At 40.4% G+C, this 18,741-nt stretch overlaps 1 protein-coding gene across 4 annotated transcripts in view; it reads left to right on the forward strand.

Moving 5' to 3' along the window:
* GRHL2 (grainyhead like transcription factor 2) overlaps nucleotides 1-18,741 on the forward strand; it is a 138,395-nt gene that overhangs the window by 58,045 nt on the left and 61,609 nt on the right. For 2 of the 4 annotated variants that reach the window (XM_077493120.1, XM_077493121.1), the window contains exons 4-7: nucleotides 1,401-1,800; nucleotides 4,743-4,795; nucleotides 4,956-5,109; nucleotides 16,734-16,845. In XM_077493120.1, the coding sequence (XP_077349246.1) occupies nucleotides 1,401-1,800; nucleotides 4,743-4,795; nucleotides 4,956-5,109; nucleotides 16,734-16,845 (719 nt within the window). The remainder of the gene's footprint in view (nucleotides 1-1,400; nucleotides 1,801-4,742; nucleotides 4,796-4,955; nucleotides 5,110-16,733; nucleotides 16,846-18,741) is intronic. The other 2 variants (XM_077493122.1, XM_077493123.1) reach the window with 1 other exon arrangement.

Below are 18,741 nucleotides of genomic sequence, written 5' to 3' on the forward strand. Positions count from 1 at the left end.
GATGTATTTTTTTATTTTTATAATTGTATTTGATATGTAGATTCATAAAAAAAATTCTTTGGTGTGTGCCAGACAGAGCAATCAACATAATTGCTGAGAAAACTCTTATAAAACTAGTTGCAGGATTGTCCACCTCGAGATTGTATTGTGTTCATTGAATCTGAGTAGACCAATAGACATACAGTGAGGTAATAGGAGAGTACACTCACATTTTAAAGGAGAAATTTTTACATTATTGAGTTCCTGATGGGATAAAGTACATGTAGTACTTTGTCTTTTCTCCCTAGGTGGCCTCTAACACTAGCTGCAGGCACCCCCTGCCTTCCTTGGCTCACAGCCACCCAACACTTTGTAAGGAGACAGCTGCTTTGCTTTTAGTGCCTATCTCTTACTTTAGTGCCTATCTCTTACTTTAGTGCCTATCTCTTACTTTAGTGCCTATCTCTTACTTTAGTGCCTATCTCTTTCTCCAAGCACTTGCCATAGGCAAGCATGGGCACCAGAAATGCAAAGAGATGGGAGGTTGCCATGTCCCACCTCCCTCTGCATTCCTCTTGCTGATGCTTTCCTCGGAAAATACTAGGATTCGGAGAGAGGCGCATTAAAGCAACGTGGACATCTGCTTGTTAGCTGCAGTGTTGGGTGGCTGGTGGCCTGTCCGACATTGCAGCTAGTGTTACAGGGCATCTAGGGAGATGGGACAAAGTACTTACATGTACTTTGTCTAACTGGGAACTCAATACAGGCATACCCCACTTTTAAGTACACAATGGGGTTTATTTACTAAAGATGGAACGCGCAAAATCAGACTCACTTCCAGGTTTTATTAAAAAAGCTTAATTGAACAAGCTGGGGTTAGAAGCTCATTGGTTTCTATGCAGAAGTGAGTCTGCTTTTGCACTTTCCAGCTTTAGTAAATAAGCCTTATTGTGTACTTAAAAGTTGGGAATGCCTGTAATGGAAAAAAAAGATTGTGATACTATTTCTTTTGGGCTAGGTTGCCAGTTGGTGTCTGCATTTTCTTTCTTTTTTTTATATGTTGTCAATTTATTCTTTTAAAAATGTTCTATGTTTTTCATGTGTTTTATATGTGCTGTCTATGGAGCTAAATACATAAAAAAAAGAAGCACCAGCATCATTTTCCAAGTCACACAGAAGTGCATTGGTGTGAATTGGCCCCATAGACAATAATGGGATTCCTCTTGTGTCGTGTGACGGCCAAAGCACAGCAAACCACACAGGTGTGAATTGGGACTAAGAATCAAGAAGGAAAGCTGTATATCTAGCAATTATGGCCACCTATATACATGCTATGTATTAAAACACTTCTGTAGCTTACTATTTATCCCCTTTCTTTGCCATCTGTTATAATGAGCTTTTTTTAATTCTTGTACATCCAGGAACGGCATTCAGAATTCTGAAACTTCAGGTAACCTGAGCACTGGAGAGAACAGGGTGCAAGTTCTGAAGACGCTTCCAGTGAACCTTTCCTTGAACACAGAGACTGTAGACTCCTCGAAGAGAGAACAGTATAACAGTAACTTATCAAACAGTCCCTCTGCCCCTGCTTCCTCTGCCACCGTGGTTAAAGCAGAGGAATTCACACCAGTATTTATGTCACCTTCCGTGCCTTACAGAGGAGACAGTGAGGAACCCAGGAGTGTGATTTTTGAGCAAAGTCACTACGGAGGACATATCAGCCAACATACAGACTACCTCAAAGACGATCAGCGGAGTACTCCAGACAGCACATACAATGAAAGCTTCAAAGAAACTGAAGTAAATATTCGGATGACACCGGTATATATTGTACTTTTGGTTGTCCCTAAACAGATCACAAAAAATAATGTTTAGACTTCTTATCAGTGACCCCCTATTGATCCTATTTATTAAAGTCTCAGGGGGAAGACCTGTCCAAGAAGCCAGATTCTCCCCTTCATCTTTCTATTCCAACATAGGGAAATTCATATATGATATTGACAACTTGCTTGTGAAAACAGCAACAATTTCTTCTTCAAATACTTTGAAAAAGAAGGCCTTCTGTGGCTTCAGAAAGTTTCCAGTTATTCCCTATGATTATTCTAAATTTATAGGGTAAGAGTGCTCCCCAAATCAAAATCCAGCTAGGGTGCATGAGAGGAAACATTTTTTGCCTGCTTAAACAAATTACAGCCACAATGTGCTTTGTGGTAACAGCAAGATAAACGGACCCCATTGTGACCTTTCTATTACACAAGTGGGGACCATCTCTAAGGGTTTCAGAGATTGCACTTGTTTGAAGTTCCTGAAGAAGCAAAGGCTTTTGCTGTAATTTACAGCCCAATGATTCCTATGACAGTTCAGCGAAAGATAAACCCACATCACTGTGACTGCTCCTTTAAGATGTTCAAATATTTCTTATGTAACTGGACATTCAGAGTTGGTATACACAGCTCCCAACAGTCCTTCCTTTGGAACCAATCCCTCTATTCCTATAATTACTTAAAGCGGAGGTCCGCTGTTTTTTTTTTTTTGCTGCCTTTTAAAATAAGGACACTTACCCACGATGCCGGCACCCAAAGCCAATCTATCCCTCAGCTGTCGGGTGCTGCCACCGCCATCTTCGGTAAGAGAATCAGGAAGTGAAGCCTTGCAGCTTCACTTCCTGGTTCCCTACTGCGCAATGCGCGACTCGCTCTGCGCTATCCCACTGGTCCCTGCTGTCTTCTGGGACCTGTGTGTCTCCCAGAAAACATCAGTGGTGGTGAGGGAACGGAGAAGCCGCCAGAAGGGGCGTAGATGGCGCGTGTATCTATACCCCGGAAGTGGGAGCAAAATACCTGTATTAGACAGATATCTGCTCCCCCTCCCCCCTGAAAGGTGCCAAATGTGACACCGGAGGGGGGGAGGAACCCAGAAAAGTGAAAGTTCAATTTTTGGGTGGAACTCTGCTTTAATATAATTTAATTCTTTGTGGTCCACATAATTAGGGTTGTGGCAAGAATGTGTCCTTTGCTTACATACTTTGTACTAAAAAGTCTACCCTTTTCTCATCACAGAAAGTTGTAGGTATATCAGGAAGCTATGTGGAAGGCCCGGGGGTTTAGATAGAAAAAGACCCTTACTTCCACTTCTTATTATCTTGCCCAGTGATAATGATAATGTGGTCAGAGCATACAAGTTAGCAAACAGACACGTGGCGGAATTGCCAAACAAAAAGTAGGCAAATATCTTTACAATCCAACATATAAGTGCCCTATGAGCTTTTTAAGGTGACAGTATCTGGGCAGGTGATGTTGTGGCAAATGGGTATGCCCATTTTTGGGGAGATCATAAGATGAGCTAAAGCTAAAACCAGAATGTTTCTTTTGCACCGGGGTCCTCTGCTGTCACTAATCACATGAATGCTCACAAAGCTATGGGCCTCTAATGCCTCATGTACACTGCTGCTCCTGAACATGAGTTTAGGAACTTTTGGTGTTTTTTTTGCCAAAGCCCCTGAACTCAACTCAATAAAAGCCTATGTGTCCATGCACACATACATAGGCTTTTACCAGAGTTTAGGAGCAACAGAGTTTAGGGGCAGTTATACATCCCTCTCCACAGTTTGGCCATTTGGCATTTAGCTCTTGGGTGTTTATTCATTTCAATGGCAAGTACTCTGGCCAAAAAAAAAAAAAAAAAAATATCAAAGAGTTAAAGGCGGCTAATGTTTGGCTCTTTTCTGCTGCCAGTAGAGTTAATGTATAAGGCAGTTCCAGTGTACATGTAGCCTATAAAAAACTGCTTACCATTTTCTTTGTTGTGAAGCTACTACAAAACATACTCTATGCACAGAATGAAGACTGGTTATAGGTTAAAGTACCTATTCATGGTTAGGAAACTAAAACCAATGTGCATGACCAATTTAGCCCTTGTACACACGATCACAGATTCAGACGGAATGTGTCCGATCGGAGCGTTTTGATATTCCGACTGTGTGTGGTCTGCATCGGACTGTTTCCGTTGGAATATCCGTCGGACCAAATTTTCCAACTTGCCGGAAATATTTTCCAACAAAATGCTCCGATCGGACATACTCCGATCATGTGTAGAGAGTTCCGATCGGACAAAGTGCCACGCATGCTCAGATCAAATTCCTACATCAAAGCTATTGGCTACTAGCCTGAACGTAGTCCCATCATAACGAAATTACGTCATCACGGTCCGAACGATCGGATTTTCCGACAACGTGTATGCAACAGTTTCGGACAAGATCCGTCTGACAAAATCCGACGGATTTGGTTGTCGGAATCTCCGACCGTGTGTACAAGGGCTAAGACTATGATTCCCATGAATTTAACTGAGTTCAGTTACCTTTTATGTATTATAAGTCTCAGGTATGCAAGAGGTAGGCCTCCTTGAAGATATCTTGGCTTTATTCCTGCCCAGATAACTTTTCTCACCTGGCCTTGTGATAGACAGTATGGCCACATAATCAAGATGTCCTACTGAAGTACGTTGTGAAGCTGATATTTCAGAGGGCAGTTGGATTCAATTTGGAACTGCAGGTCTTAGGTGCAATGCATATCAGTGGACAAGGCTTGGTGTCTGAGCAGACTTCTTCTGCCAGCGTGTGCTGGATCAGTGATATATACTGTACATAATATTGGGCACTACAGAGATGAATAGGGGCTATTCACTGCACAGATGGGAACTGGGTATATACTGTATAGCAATTAAACAAACATGAATAATTATATGATTATTTCCTGCTGTTTTAGAAATACCGAGGCTCCTCGGTGACGGAGGAATTCTTGTATGATCAAACATCCAGGTAATATAAATGCAAGCATATATGTTTTTTTGATGAGCTGTAAGAAATGTTGATGCTCTTGCAGGAGACATGGCTTGTAAAGTTTGTTGAATTCAAACATGTATGTAAGATTGTGGCTGTCTGATGTAATCATATAAATAAGTTGTGGTTTTTCCCACAGCACTTTTCAGTATACTCTAGAAGCTACAAAATCTTTGCGGCAAAAACAAGGCGAAGGACCAATGACTTACTTGAACAAAGGCCAGTTTTATGCCGTAACCCTAAGCGAAACTGGAGCCAATAAGTGTTTCAGGCACCCCATCTCAAAAGTCCGGGTAAGAAATGTTATGGATGATTAACATTTATATTATTTTTAGTGTCCCACATTGATAAGGGTACATATATTGGTCAGAAGACATTTACATATGTATCTGTAAAAAAACAAAAACCTGAAAACAATACATTCTGATCATTAAGCCTTATATGGTCAAAGCACTATATGCTCCAAATATTCCCCCTCCAAATTTTTGAATTCAGGTGCACCAAGCCAAGTCCATAAAGACATGGTTTGATGAGATAGGTATGGAGGAACTGGAGTGGCCTGTGCAGAGCCTTGACTTCAGTCTACTGAACATCTTTTGGGATGAAATGGAAAGCTGATTGTTAACTGAGTCGTTTGTCCAACATCATTACCTGACCTCACAAATGCTACTTTGGGTAAACGGGTATATTAGCCCACATACACATTGCAAAGTCTTGTGGAATGCCTTCCCAGATAAATAGAGGCTGTTATAGAGTGCTAATGTCTTCCAGAAGAATCAATTTATAATTTTTTTCCTCCCGAGATCAGTTGGGAGGGGGTTGCCTGCAGAAGTCATAATGCATGTTTAAAACCACTTCAATACCGGACCTATTCTGGCACTTCTCTCCTATATGTAAACATCATAATATTTTTGCTAGAAAATCACTCAGAACCTCCAAACATTATATATGTTTTTTTTTTAGCAGACACCCTAGGGAATAAAATGGCGGTCATTGCAACTTTTTATCTCCCCCTGTATTTGCACAATAATTTTTCAAATGCCATTTTTTTGGGAAAAAAAAAAGGGTTCATGAATTAAAAAATAACAAATCAGTAAAGTTAGCCCAATTTTTTTGTATAATGTGAAAGATGATGTTACGCCGAGTAAATAGATACCTAACATGGCACACTTTAAAATTGCGCACACTCATGGAATGGCGCCAAACTTCAGTACTTAAAAATCTCCATAGGCGATGCTTTGAAAAATTTTACAGGTTACCGGTTTAGAGTTACAGAGGAGGTTGCACACGCTCTAACGCATGTGGCAATACCTCACATGTGTGGTTTGAATGCCGTTTACATATGTAGGCAGGATTTGCGTAAGCTGGCGGGGACAGGGGCGTTTTTTTATTTTTTTTTATTTTACTTCATTTCTTTTATTTTTACACTTTTCTTACGGATCACTTTTATTCCTATTACAAGGAATGTAAACATCCCTTGTAATAGGAATAGTGTGTGACAGGTCCGCTTTATGGAGAGATGCAAGGTCAATAAGACCCCACATTTCTCCTCCAGGCTGGAAAGCATGAGATCGAGAAAAAAAAATTCACCGATCTCATGCTGACAGTCGCGATCGCGGCTTTGTTTACATCCGGGTACTGCGACGGTCATAGAGATGACTGGCGACCATCTGGTCACCGGAAATCTCTATCATCATCTCCCGTCGCTGGCCGATTCTTTCTCCGGGCTCCTGATGGCACGGGAGACCCCAGAGAAGCACCGGATGCCTATAAGAACGATCAAGTGGTGGAACTGCTGCTATGATCATTCTTATCATGCATAGAATCGCTGGCTGGAAAGAATGATATCTGAATGATGCCTGTAGCTGCAGGCATCATTCAGATATCCCCCCACAAGGTCAAGGACGTCATTTTAATATAGCTCGGTATTGAAGTGGAAAAAATCGTTAGTTTAAAAAAAATAATATACAAGGTACCTGCAAAACATACCTGTTATGCAGCTAAAAATGCACTCAGCTCCCAAGGAATGGTGTCAGCTCTGCCCAGTTGACTTTTGTTAAAGTACAGGATCTCTCCCACTCTCCTAATCTCCACAATATACAGAAATATTGCTCTGTAGTCCGAGATAAGCATTGGGGGGAGGATTAATTAAACCTTAAAATAACACTGGAAGTGTGCACATTACACAGGACAGCTTTAAATGTCTGATGTGGTCAACATTTTTTTTAGGGCTGTTCCTGAATAAAATTTTCGTGTTCGATTAATCGTTTGTTTATTTTAAAGCGATTAATCAACTAATTTCAATTAATTATAACGCACATACAGATCCAACTACTCTTAGCTGATCTCCTTGGATTGCAACTCCACATTAGTCAGTGGTAAATGGGGTATACACTATATACAATCACCCGACACTAGTTCGTTTCTACAATCCATGACTTAACTTCACAGTTCACACAAATACGTTTTAAATTCAAACTGTAGTGCTGACGTAAGTAATTATTTTTTTCCACAGTAGTGTGGCAATTCCTCCACCTCAGGTCTAACTAATCACTCTCACCTTATGGCATGGACCCCTGTGCAAACAGGTGGCCATGCAAGCGGGTATCAAAAGGGTTAATACGGACCATAAACTTCTCTCACGTCTCCTTAGATATCAGCAAGGACGCCAGGTTACTGGTAGAAAGAAAAGATCTAAGTGCTCACCGCTTAAGTATAAGATTTAATTTTTGTGTTCAAAACACAAACTACTCACATAAAGATGATAAAAACACAGCATGTAAAGCCCACAATCGTGTTAGTTCTGTAGGGCAGCAGCGGGTGACGTCGTGCGTAGCTCCTCCCCCGTTCGTGTTACGTTCAATCAGAACTTCAACGTCACCGGACTCCTCTCCCCTTCCCTTTGTTAGCAGACAGAGGCACTTGGGGAAGGGGGAGGAGTCTGGTGACGCTGATGTCCGTGACGTCACCGGATCTCCAATGGAGCTCCCTGAAGACGCGGAAGCCGGTAGAGAGGTGAGTACTGATCAAAAGAATTTTGATCGATCAGAAAAATTAATCGATTAATCAAGGAATTAATCTTTAATTTCCACAGCCCTAATTTTTTTTTTGCAATTATCCAGCAGACAATTGCTTCCAATGGTACATTTCATTTAACAGACCAAAACAGAACAAATAAGAGAAGTTCATCGTTCCGGTTTATATATACTTTTAGCAACCGTATCTGCAGAGCACCATCGTATATCTATGGCCAGCATATGGGATATGAATAACCTCAGAAGATAATGTTGGGGCATCAACAGGAGAAGCAACGTTAATTGCCTGGGTTTAGTTTACATTCATCCCATCCCCCGCTGCGTGAGCAGAAATAAGCCTATGTTCCCATCTTACAAATTGTGTAAAGATCATACAATATGCAATAAACAGCATACGTGTCTGCCACATGTCCGAAAGATCTTTAGACAGTCTGTTAATTTCATATAAAGCAACAGATGACAATTGTGTGTGGAAAAACAAAGGATCTGTAAAGGACAGCATGGAAAGGAAGGAGAGCACATAAAGATAATGACAATCAGAATAAAGTTAAATAATCACCTATACTGAATTATGAAAGAAATGTTTTGAGGTCGTTGCTCCAATTTCTCTAGGTACAGGTAGTGGAAAGTTTGCAGTTAAAATTCTCTTTGTAATTTCTGCTTTTACAATGGCAGCTACAGATGTTTAAGTTACCCCTCGAGGCGACTTCTTTAGATGAGCTGAATGGACAATGTGTGACAGCCATATATTTCACAGGTGATAGTGTTTCCATTGTCAGATGAAGTTATGGGTAGCAGAATAGTAGGAAAACCATACTGAGTGGCTTCCTAAATTGTACCTCTGGCTTTCAAGATGGGTATCTGTAGGCACAGGTTGGCTGTGAAGTAACTGAATAGGTCAATGTCTTTGAACAATGGCATGAACATGGGAAAATGTATTATGCCGCGTACACACGATCGGAATTGTCGTCGGAAAAAGCTCTGATGGTTTTCCCGACGGAATTCTGACAGAATTCGGCTCAAGCTGTCTTGCCTACACGCGGTCACACCAAATTCTGATAGTTTATAACGCGGTGACGTACAACACGTATGACGTGACTAGAAAAAGGAAGTTCAATAGCCAGTAACCAATAGCTTCTGTCTCGTAGTTGAATCTGAGCATGCGTGATTTTTGGCGTGTCGGAATTGCATACACACGATCGGAATTACCGATAGAAAGTTTTTCCGTTGGGAAAATTGAGAACATGCTATAAATTTTTGGCTAGCGGGAATTCGGACAGCTAAATTCCGATGGAGCATGCACACGGTCGCATTTTCCGATGAAAAGCTCTCACCGGTCTTTTTCTGGCCGGAATTCCGATCGTGTGTACACGGCATTATAGTCAATCTCAAGCGTCAAAAATGTCCTAGTGTGAAAACATCTGTACATTATGTTTTTGGTAAATCTATCTATGGTATATATGTTTTGGATATATATATATATATATATATATATATATATATATATATATATAAATACTATAAACTCCAATGACCTAAACCATGCAGCAGGGAGGGTCACTGGTAATATTACACATAGGGAATCTAAGGCCGCGTACACACGGGCGGACTGTTCGCCCAACTTTGTCCGCTGAACAGTGTTTGGGCGGACAGTCCGCTCGTGTGTTGGCTTTCAGCGGACAGTTTCAGCGGACAGTTTGACGAACAAGGTTTTTCGGAAATTCCGTAAAACTGTCCGCTGAAACCTTGTTTCAGCGAACAGTCCGCTCGTGTGTAGGCTTGTTCGTCAAACAAAGTTGCGCGCATGCTCAGAAAGGATTTACACGCCGAAAGTTATAATGCAGTGTATAGGACGTCGTATTTTTCGTCCCGTCGTACGTGCCGTTCACGTCATCGCGCACGGTTTCAGCAAACTGTTCGTTCGTCGTGTGTGGCCATGTCCGTCCATGCTAATTTTGAGCGGACTGTTTGCCGAAACTGTTTGACGGACAAAGTTGGGCGAACAGTCCGCGCGTGTGTACGCGGCCTAACAACGAAAAAAGCCATAACATGATGGCTCAGGAACCAGTTCACAAAACCGAAAAAGAGAAAAGCTACAGAGCATATGTATGAATACATACAAATGGGCAAAATAGCCATGAAGAGATACGCAACTTCCAGGGTTTAGCGAAAAGTTTTAATAACTGGAATCATCTGCTGTGGAGGGTTCCTTCATCCACCTTGACCAGACGATACAAAACATATTCTTTCTGCCCCTGTTTGTAGGTATCTCAGTGGAGAGGCAGGCTAGCATTAATGAGACGTTCCTAAAATGCAAGAGGTAGATTTCTTCCAATGCATGTCAATGGACTTTCGAGCAAGGGACAGACCCAGAAAAGTTCTCTCCGCTACAGTGGTGGTCATGTCTTCCAGTAAGCACACCCTTGGCTCTAGTGGGTGGTGAGCCTGAGATACATCATTAATTATGCCCACCACTCTGGGCCAAAACCAGGAGATAGATGGTCAGGTCCAGAAAACATGAAAAAAAATCTCCATCTGCATGAGCACATCTCCAGCATACAGAAGGCAAAGCAGGATTGAGCCTATAAATCTGTCCAATTTAAATAACAATTGATGTTCATACAGCTTCAAACAGATAGCTAAATATCCCCATAAAGCTCTAGACACACAAGTTAAATAAATATACATTTTCTGCTTTACCTGCCAAAGGATTTGTATTTTAGTACAGTCAGTCTTGTGATTTATAACTCCATCACTCAGTGACCAATGAGACTTGCCCCAAAGTAGACACAGATCATTCCTTAATATCCATGCTACTTCAGTGAACATACTGTAGCTCATATCTCAGTATGCTCACCAGTCACCACTAGTGATATCTGCACCCTGGTGCCCACCATTCACCCCCAGTTACTTTGCCACCAAGAAGATCTTCGCTCCAGCTCACACCCCAGCATTCATGGCAGTGTGGCAGGGATGTGCGGTGAGGTCAGTGGCTGGGGAGGCACTGACTTGTATCAGAGCGAGATACACACAGGTTACATACACCACAATCGTTAGTAGTTGGTGCTGTAATAATAAAAAAATATAATATATATAAATATATTTATTGAATACATTTTTCTGCTGTCACTTCAATTTTTTTTTCTTATGTTTTTGGTATTTTAGTTGACCAAAATCTCCAGTAAGTTTTAGTTGAGTAAAATTGAATTGGATTTAGTCAAATTTAAATGCATTTAAACATTTAACCTCCCTGGCAGTTTTCCCAGTACCATTAGTAACGCTGAGCCACATATATACTTACCTTGTCCCCAGGATCCTGCGATGTCCCCCCGCTGTGACCGTGGGCTCGGTCCTCTGCCGAATGCCTCTCTGTGCTGGGCTCTGTTCCCTGCGAGAGTCGCAAGGCATGGGGGCGGAGCCCGGCGGCAAATTCAAAAAATTGAAAAATCATAATACATATAGTACAGTGTAATCTTACAGATTACATTACTGTATGAAAGTATTTCACATCCCTTTTGTCCTTAGTGCTTTGTCCAATGCCCTGCATGCAATTTTATATGATATATACTGTTCTTTCTGCCTGGAAACTGGAGATTGTCCATAGCAACCAAAAAGTGGTTTTAGACCAGCTAGAAAACAACGATAGTAAATTAACACTTGCAGAATTGAGCGATAGTAATTCGTGGGGAAATAAATTTTATTATTATTATATTATTATTTTTTATATTTATTATATTATAATTGATAATTTTGTGTTTCAAAATTCATCATACCCGGGATATCAACTAGACACTTGTTTGGACAGATTTAAGTGTGTTATTGCTAAGAATTACAGGCCTACAACATAAAACGCCAAATTTCGATGCAAAATAATTGTACCACTTTGAGACGCACAAATCTGACATAATACCACCAGGGAGGTTAAGCATTTCTTTAGAATTACCAAACTCATTATATACACCTGGATAAAAAATCTAATAACATGTTATTATTTATGGTATTAAGGTTTGAACATGCACTACAGACACACATATATATATATATATATATATATATATATATATATATATATATATATATATATATATATATATATATAAAAAATTATAAATAAAACCAAGTTTCATAAAAAAAATATATATATATATATATATATATATATATATATATATATATATAGTTTTTTGACAAACAAAAATGCAACTTTAACCACTTCCCACCCGGCCAATGCATATATACGGCCGGGTGGGAGCCGTCTACTCCTGATAGGACGTTCAGGAACGTCCTTCAGGAGTAGCGGGATCACACGCGCGCGTGCCCGCGCAGCGGCGCGATCCCGATGTGCTCGTGTCACCCGGACACGGCACATCTCAGATCGGCAGGAGGGCTCTGTGATTGGCCCTCCTGATCACATGACGGCCGTGTCCAATCACGGCCGTCATGTGATGTAAACAAACAGCCGGTTGCTAGGCAATCGGCTCTCCTCTCCTCACACGGAAGTCACCGCTGAGGAGAGGAGAGCAGAACGCTGCAGCCGGCTGATGATCAGTGAGTATGGGCTGCTTTTTACAGCTTTTTACTCACTGATCATCAGTGTAGTGTAAACACACAACACACCACACAGTACAAACACAGTCCCCACATATGTCCCCAAAACACACATGTCCCCAAAACATACATGTCCCCAAATAATAAAAACACATGTCCCTAATAATAAAAACATGTCCCCCACATATGTCCCACTAAAATCACATGTCCCAATGATTATCTGCACACATATGTACGTGATCACCTGCACACATATGTACATGATCATTTGCGTACATATGTCCGTGATCACACAAACCAATTATTATACACTTAATTTTTTTTTACCAAAAACATGTAGCAGAATACATTTTGGCTTAAATTTATGACAAAATTTGATTTTATTGGATTTCTTTTAAAATAGAAAAAAGAAAATATTGTTTTTTTTTCCAAATTTCCGCTATTTTTGCGCTTATATCGCAAAAAAAAAAACGGAGTCGTGAATAAATAACACCAAAATAAAGCTCTATTTGTGCGAACAAAATGATAACAATTTCATTTGGGTACAGTGTAGCATGACCGCGCAATTGTCACTGAAAGCGCTAGAGCGCTGAAAGCTGAAAATTGGGCTGGGAAGGAAGGGGGTGAAAGTGCCCTGTATTGTAGTGGTTAAAATATATATATATAAAAAAAAAAGTTAAGCTTTATTTTCTGTAATGCCATTGCACATTGTACCTGAATATATTACCAACAATAAATATTACAAAAATAAATAAGTAAGAAAGCCTTTTTCTTTTTTTTTCTTTTCTTTCAGCAGCTTAGTAGATACCCCCTATTTATTCTTATGTGGTAGTGCAGTGTTAATTTTGACAACAAATTGCAATTTGGTCTTAGTTACAGTCTTTTGACTAAAATGTAATTTTCATTTTAGTTGTATTTTAGTCATCTGAATTGTTTTAGTTTTAGTCATATTTAAGTCAACTAAAATAGTGTTAATTTAGTCAACAAAAATATTTTCATCAACGAAATTAACACGATGTTTGATAGCCAGATTATGCAGCATGGTTCTCCATGATAAGCTTTGTGACTTTGATTGGATAGTATAACATTATGTTTCCTTGTCAAGCATAGGCAGTGGAGCCTTGACATTAGGGGACGGAAGCCCCACTTTATGGCAGATCTTGTTTTCTGACTTGCCTAGCTATAGCATTTTTCTGCAAGTGTTGTGGTCTTGCAAACTGGTGTCATCTGCCATACATATATAAAATACTCTGCTTACATACATAAGATTTTAAGAAGTTAATATGCAAATACGAGAATAGATTAGAAGTTGTGAAAATACACAGCGTATTTTCCAATGTATTACCCAAAATCAGGAGTCGCGTTAAGTCTACAATGGACATAGTGGGCTTTTACCTTCCTCCCAAAAAGAAACCCTAGCTTAGCAAAAAATGAAGGTATTGACAACACTGACTAGAGGTTGAACTTTTTTCTTTGTTCTTCTCTCTAACATGGCTCACGAACATTGGAGGGGCATCAAGAACACGTTATCCAAGAGTACAGTATGGTACAGCATGGGACCATGTGATTGATGCACATGAAATGGACATGGATTGTATATTTTGGGTTTCTTGTGATGCAAAAATGTAAAAAGAGAAGAACAAGGGCAAAAAAAAACAACCACAGTCTGTGGGTGGGTGAGCCCAGACGTTTTTATGTAAAGGTTGTTTCCCACATCAACCCTTGTAGCAGCAATGTGTATCTGTATAGCAGCAACTGAATACTGGCTGCTTCCCTGGAAGCAAAAGCAGCCAATGTGGACTGCTTTGTCATTGGTTTAGGTATGTCTTGGGCCATGACGTTCAGGGAGGGACTGGAAAAAGAAATATAGGATTGACTGCTTACATTAGAGAGTTTCAAGAGAGTTCTACTTTTGAAAGGCATTGTATGGTCATGCTTACCCACAAGCCAGTCCAATGGCATTGCTTCTTGGTGGAATTTGGTGGAAAATACAGAGTTGACACTGAGAATATGAATGCATACATCACACACAACTTGAACATTTCCTGAAACATGCAATCAATTTCACCCAGTGAATGGGGCATCTGGGTTACTCACCATCAGATGGGGGAAACAGGTTGGGGAGATTAGGGTTGATTTACTAAAGGCAAATAGGCTGTTCGCTTTGCAAGGGAAGTTGCCCCAGAGCTTAGTGAATGAAGTGAAGCTCAGCTGACTTCCATTGCGAAATAGTTTTTTTTTTTTATTATCCTTGCACGTGATTGGGTATTCTTTGCAACGTAAAACTTCACCAACTTCACTAGGCTTGCAACTTCACTTGCAAAGTGAACAGCCTATTTGCTTTTAGTAGATCAACCCCTTTGTGTTGTAAAGCTGCCTTCAACACCCGCTCAAGTATGTGGGGAGAAACTGGGTTGACTTATCTGGAAAGCTTGTGCTATTGCTGGCTGGAAGGAGTCCTTCCTTTCAACATTTTTGCCTAGCAGTCCTCTTCCTTAGAACATGGAACCACTCTTGCACAGCAGGCCAAGAATGATAATGCTTCACCACCCTGGAATTTTGGAGAAAATTAAACTGAAACTTCCAAGCTCAAAACTAGCCTCAGAAAAGACAGCAGCTGAGATTTAGCTGACATTGCCGGCTGCTGCCAAAAGCAGTAATGATGTAGTTGCATCAATAGGAAAAAGGAAAAAAAGGCATTCTCAAACAACACCAATGCTAGTCCACAAATCAACAACTATAGCGGGTCACCTGCCTACAGCAAGCCAAATGGCCAAAACTCACCAGTTTACCAACCATAGATCTTATGACAAAATTCACCAATTTGGAGCTCCTTTTGTTGCTTGAATAGGGCAGATTGGTGCCTTTTTTAAGCATTTTCCCCCACAGAAATGCATTAAATAATAAATAAATACATAAATAAAAGAAAAACATATAAAAATATAATAATAATATATTCCCTAAAATAAATTAAATTAACCCTTAACCCTAACCCTGGTGTTTATTTATTAATTTTTTTTATTTATTAATTTTTAATCATTTTGTTGGGGTTAGGAGTTAGGGTTAATCCCTAACCCTAAACCTGGTGTTTATGTAGTTATTCTTTCTTTATTTCTTTCTTTTGTTAGGGTTAGGGTTAACCCCTAACCAGGGGTGGACTGACAACTCATGGGGCCCCCGGGCAATAGGAGATTATGGGGCCCCCGGGCAATCAGAGATTATGGGGCCACACAGTATACACACACACAGTATACACTGGCAGAGTATACACATACATGTACACACAGTATACACAGACATGTTTCTATTGGCTGAGAAGTTACTGGAGAGGTGGGACAGCTATAATCTTGGGATTTTTAGAACAAAAGGATGTCAGTAAGGGATATTTCAGAGACAGATGTAAAAAAACACAGATTTTTACATACTGTCCCTGGTTTCACTAAGGCTGGCAACCCTGATGGGGCCCCCTAGTGGCCCGGGGCCCTCCGGCAGTGCCTGAGTGGCCGAATGGTCAGTCTGCCCCTGCCCCTAACAAACAACCAATAGATAATAAAAGTAATAATAATAATAAAAAATAATAATAATAAATTAATAAACAGCAGGAAGAAGAAGATGCAGTGGATGAAAAAGCTGAAAAACATAGCAACAAATGATGAAACCGATGATATTTTTCTCTACTGGCCAAGAAAAAAATTCCAAAGCTCAAAAATGCTTTAAAAACTGTGCAAAAATGTGAGACAAAACGCACAAAAACATGGTGCTCAAGTGTGAATGCAACCTTACATGCTGAGCCTCTTTCTGCTGTATTTGAGGCTGAAAAAATACAAACTAGCTACTTAAGATGCCCAGCAAGGAAAGGGTTAAAGCAACAAGAACATATAATGAGGAGTTTATCATGCATAAAATTAATTCCAAAGACTCTTTTCAGGAAGCTGAAAAATAGTAAGAAGGTTATCTCATCTACAGGAGCAGAACAATAGAAATAATGTCCTGTCATCTACACTCGCCAGCCTGTAAACTGAGGATTGATACTCTCTCTTTTTTAAAACCCATTCTTTTTGTTTTATAATCAAAATTTTATTAAGACAAGAAAATACAGAATACAAAAAATCACAGGTCTACATGGTGCACTTGTCAGGTTCATACAGCAGGAAAAAATCTAACATAGTCAATCATTGATCAAACTATACAGGTCCGGGGGCGTAACATTCCAGAGAAGACACAAGGGTCCTCCGCCTGCACCCCATGTAATCGTCAGCATTTAAAACCCATTCTGGTACATGCTTGTATTTGTGTTCTGCCATTAATTGTTTCCATCGGTTTTATCTCTGCAGAGCGTGATCATGGTTGTGTTCAGTGAAGACAAGAACCGTGATGAACAACTGAAATACTGGAAGTACTGGCACTCGCGGCAACACACTGCAAAGCAACGCGTCCTAGATATTGGTAATTCTCATCAATAACTGTATTTTGTTTTTAGTTTACTGCTTTTTTTTTCTTTGTATATTCTTTACTTAAAGAGGAGTTTCCCTTCAGAAAAAAAAATGAAAAGTCAGCAGCTACAAATACTGCAGCTGCTGACTTTTAATAATCGGACACTTACCTGTCCCAGGGTCCAGCGATGCGGGGGAACGAAGCCCCGCTCATCCCCACCTCCTCTCGGCGGTGCCGGCATTGCAACTGTGGGCACCCGGCTGTGCTTTCACAGCCGGGCACCCACTGCGCATGAGTGAGCGGCGCCGCTCGCCGTGATCGGCCGCGCGGTCATCTGGGACCTATCATGTGTCCCAGGTGACTGACAGGAGGGAGGGGGCGGAGCTGAGCCCTTTCTGCTCCGAGGGGAAGTGACGTCAGGTGCCTGGGCACTGAAGGGGGCAGACTACGAGGGACCCCCTAGCAACAGGCATTTAGAGGTGAGTTCAATTTTGTTTTTTTTTGTTTTTTTAGGAATCTTAAGCATTTTAAGCATTTTTTTTGGTGTGTGGAACACCACTTTAAGTAAAGAATTCCGGTATGACAATAAAATACATATATGACTGCAGTGTACACGGTATCAGTAAATGGAATACATATCTAAATATTGAACAATATAAAGTGCCTTGAAAGACTATTTCCACATTTTGTCATGTTACAACCAAAAATGTAAATGTATTTTATTGGGATTTTTTGTGATAGACCAACACATAGTGGCACATAATTGTGAAGTGGAAGGAAAATGATAAATGGTTTTCAAAGTTTTTTACCGTATACCTGAAAAGTGTGGCGTGAATTTGTATTCAGCCCCCTTTACCCCTAACTAACATCTAGTGGAACCAATTGCCTCCAAAAGTGACCTAATTAATAAATAGAGTTCACCTGTGTGTAATGTAATCTCAGTATAAATACAGCTGTTCTGTGAAGCTCTCAGAGGTTTGTTAGAGAACATTAGGGAACAAACAGCATAATGAAGGCCAAGGAACACACCAGACAGGTCAGGGATAAAGTTGTGGAGAAGTTTAAGGAGGAAGTAAACCCTGGTGGGTTTTTCTTCCCTGAAAAGTAAAGGCATAATGTGCTAGTATGCATCGCATACTAGCACATTATGTGACACTTACTTGCAAACGAAGCCCGCTTCCTCCCTCTTGCAAGCTGCATCCATCTTCGCCCATCTTCCTTCTGGGGCTGCGGACTCTGGCTCTGTGACTGGCCGGAGCCACGTGACGTCACTCCCGCGAATGCGCGGATCCGCAGGTCATGGCACACTCATCTGAAGAAACGTCATGGGCTACCATTCCTTCAGAGCACATGTACCGATAACATCATCGGAGCAGTAAACAGTAAATATCTCTTGAATGGCGCATGTTTAGCAGATATTTACAGTACCTATAGGTAAGCCTAATTCTAGGTTTTCCTATATGTACAACTTCCCCATAGAGGTTTACAACCTGTTTAAAGCAGAGTTAGGTTATAAAAAAGTGGGCATGTCCACCATATACAGTGCCTTCAAAAAGTATTCATACGCTTGAAATTTTCTATATTTTGTCATGTTACAACCAAAAATTTTGTTGTATTTTACTGGGATTTTATGTGATAGACCAACACAAAGTGGCACATAATTGTGAAGTGGAAGAAAAATTCTAAATGGTTTTCACATTTTTTTTTTACAAATAAATATCTGAAAAGTGTGGTGTGAATTTGTATTCAGCCCCCTTTACTCTGATACCCCTAACTAAAATCTAGTGGAATCAATTGCCTTCCGAAGCCATCTAAATAGTTAATAGAGTTCACCTGTGTATAATCTTAGTATAAATACAGCTGTTCTTTGAAGCCCTCAGAGGTTTATTAGAGAACCTTGGTGAACAA

Source organism: Lithobates pipiens, unplaced genomic scaffold (assembly GCF_037356315.1).
Source record: "Lithobates pipiens isolate NorthernLeopardFrog02 unplaced genomic scaffold, aLitPip1_a1.2 Scaffold_19, whole genome shotgun sequence".
In the NCBI taxonomy this organism is placed as follows: domain Eukaryota; kingdom Metazoa; phylum Chordata; class Amphibia; order Anura; family Ranidae; genus Lithobates; species Lithobates pipiens.